Genomic DNA, 2,647 nt, shown 5'->3' on the forward strand with positions numbered 1-2,647 from the left:
AGACCGGAAGCTCCCAGGCTCTTCCACCACGAGCCAGGGCCCGGTGGCCAGCCCCCCACCTCTGTAAGCAGGGAGAGGACGCACGAGGCAGGAAGGGGGCGGCCACGGAGCCGGAGCAGAACAGAGCCTTGGCCTTGACTCCCGAGCCCCCAGGGCAGGCCGTGGCCCCACCCATGACACACTGGAGGGGCCCCAAAATTTCTATCCTCCCAACGCGGGGGGAGGTGTGGGGGGAACCTTCGAAGTGTGCGTGCGGCATCTGCAGAAAGCCCCCCTTACCTTCTCTCCGGGTCTGGGCAGCTGCTGCAGCTTCTCGTAGTCTTTCTTGGTCTCCAGAATTTTTTTCACAAGCCCTCCTGTTGAGAATCAGTGGTTTTATGTCATTGTCCGCCCTGAGGAGCTCGTCTGTTCTAAGTGGGGAGGGGGTGGGAAGAACGCTAGTTCCTAGTTCTTCCTCTTTCTATACCGAAAACAGGCTTCAGATCATCTTTATTTGGTACAAGAGAGTCCGCGATACACTGATAAGTAGCCGGCAGTGGACATTAACCATGAAACTTCAGTGTGTCCCCACTAGGTATTTATCCAAAGGATACAGGAGTGCCCAACGTTTACAGCGGCGCTCGGCAACAGCCAGACCATGGAAAGAGCCCAAATGTCCATCGACTGATGAATGGATAAAGAAGATGTGGTTTATCTATACAACAGAATATTACTCAGTGATCAAAAGAAATGAAATCTTGCCATTTGCAATGATGTGGATGGAACTAGAGGGTATTAGGCTGAGTGAAGTAAGTCAGCCAGAGAAAGACAAACATCGTATGATCTCACTCGCATGTGGAGTTTAAGAAACACAACAGATGAACGTAGGGGAAGGGAAGCAAAAATACGATAAAAACAGAGAGGGAGACAAACCATAAGAGACTGTTAAATACTGGGGACACACTGGGGGTTGACGGAGGGGCAGAGGGGGGGAGGGGCTAGACGGGGGATGGGCATTAGGAGAGCGCTTGGTAGGACGAGCCCTGGGTGTCGTATGTAAGGGATGAATCACTGAAAGCCACTCCTGATATTGATGCTATAATATATGTTAACCAACTGGAATGTAAATAAAAACTTAAAACAAAAACGAAACAAAGAAAAGAGCGCGGGGGGAACGGAGGTCGGCAGCAGGCAGGGGCTTAGGGGAAACAAGACGCGCCGATGTGATGGGAACAAGGGGTTCCTTAGGAGACTCTCCTCGCTTCCGCAAACGTTTGAAGCCGAAGACATTTGGGAAGAGAACAAATATGGCAAACATCATCGATTCGGGAATGACCCCGGAGGCCGAACCTCTCATCTAACCCCACGCCGCGCTCAAGGCTGCGACAGTGAGCCCGGGGCCCCTGGGCTGTAGGCCACGAGCCCAGGAGGAGCCCACCCGCGCTTCCCCACTGATGCTCCTCAGACCCGACGGAGCCGGCGGCGCAGGGCTCAAGGGCGCGAGCACCCCTGCGCAGGGCTGTGCGCGCCCAGCACTCACCGTGTCTCTCCTCTTCGTCCACGCCTACCGCTGGCACCTGGGCAGGAAAGGAAGGTAGAAAAAGCTGATTCTCGAAATCCCGCCTCCACAGATCATCCCCGCGCAACGACAAAATTAAGGAAGGCAGACGTCTAACTGAAAGGTGAGAGGGACGTCTGGGCTCCGTGAACCCGAATGCTGGAGCGTGGACTCCAGTGTCGTCCAAGGGCAACTGCAAACACACGCCCCCCTTAACTCACCATTTCGAGTCCGGGCACCTCAGGCAGCTGCGGGGCGGCCTCCACCACAAACTGGTCGTCCTCCTCGCTGTCGGAGTTCTGCGTGTCCACAATCACGCTGGCCACGGCCTCACCACTCCCTGTCCTAGAGCCCAAGAAACCCCATCAGGCCTCCTGCCCCTGCCCCCCGGGCTCCGAGGGAGGAGCTTCACCACCAACCGCCTCTAGAACAGCACAGAACGCAGGCGGCTGCGTGAGGCCCGCCAGGCCCGGGCCCCTGGGAGTCCTGCCCTCTGTTCTCCTGCCCCCACTCATGGTGAAGGGCCCCGGAGCCTCGCCCCTCCCCTGGCTGCACTCTCTGAACACCAGCCCTCCACCTGCAGCCCCGCCCTGGAGGGCCCTGTTCTCCCGAGTCGCAAACACGAGGGCAGGGGGCAATGTGGCCGCAGACCCCCGCTCCTGGGTCTCTCCCGGAGCACAGCGGCCTCCCCCGGCCCCATGTACCTGGGCCCTGCTCCCTGCCCAGCACCCCTCTCCACCGAGTCCTGCCGTCGCCCGGGGTCAGCAGTGCAAGCCCAGTGCACACACACGTGCCCGTAATCCCCCGCCCCATAGCCACAGTGCATGCCCAGTGCACACACACGCGCCCGTACCTCCCCGCCCCACGGCCACAGCGCGTGCCCAGTGCACACACACGTGCCCGTACCTCCCTGCCCCACGGCCACAGCGCGCATGCCCAGTGCACACCCTTCCCTTGCTGGCAGTGTGCAAGGCCGGGGGGGACATGTGCTCAGGCGTGAGCTCTTGAAACCGAACACGTTTCCCTCAAACACCCTCAGCTCCGGTGCCAGCCCCTTCAGCCCTCACGAGCATCGTCCTGCCCGCCCCCCCGGCTGGGCCAGCCAGGCTT

At 59.4% G+C, this 2,647-nt stretch overlaps 1 protein-coding gene across 1 annotated transcript in view; it reads right to left on the minus strand.

Annotated features, from left to right (window-relative positions):
• TRAF3IP1 (TRAF3 interacting protein 1) overlaps positions 1-2,647 on the minus strand; it is a 61,199-nt gene that overhangs the window by 27,629 nt on the left and 30,923 nt on the right. The window contains exons 17-19 of the mRNA XM_077758340.1: positions 1,759-1,882; positions 1,520-1,556; positions 280-356 (exon numbers count right to left, since the gene is read on the minus strand). Of these exons, the coding sequence (XP_077614466.1) occupies positions 280-356; positions 1,520-1,556; positions 1,759-1,882 (238 nt within the window). The remainder of the gene's footprint in view (positions 1-279; positions 357-1,519; positions 1,557-1,758; positions 1,883-2,647) is intronic.

Source organism: Crocuta crocuta, unplaced genomic scaffold (assembly GCF_008692635.1).
Source record: "Crocuta crocuta isolate KB4526 unplaced genomic scaffold, BGI_CrCroc_1.0 scaffold290, whole genome shotgun sequence".
Lineage (NCBI taxonomy): Eukaryota > Metazoa > Chordata > Mammalia > Carnivora > Hyaenidae > Crocuta > Crocuta crocuta.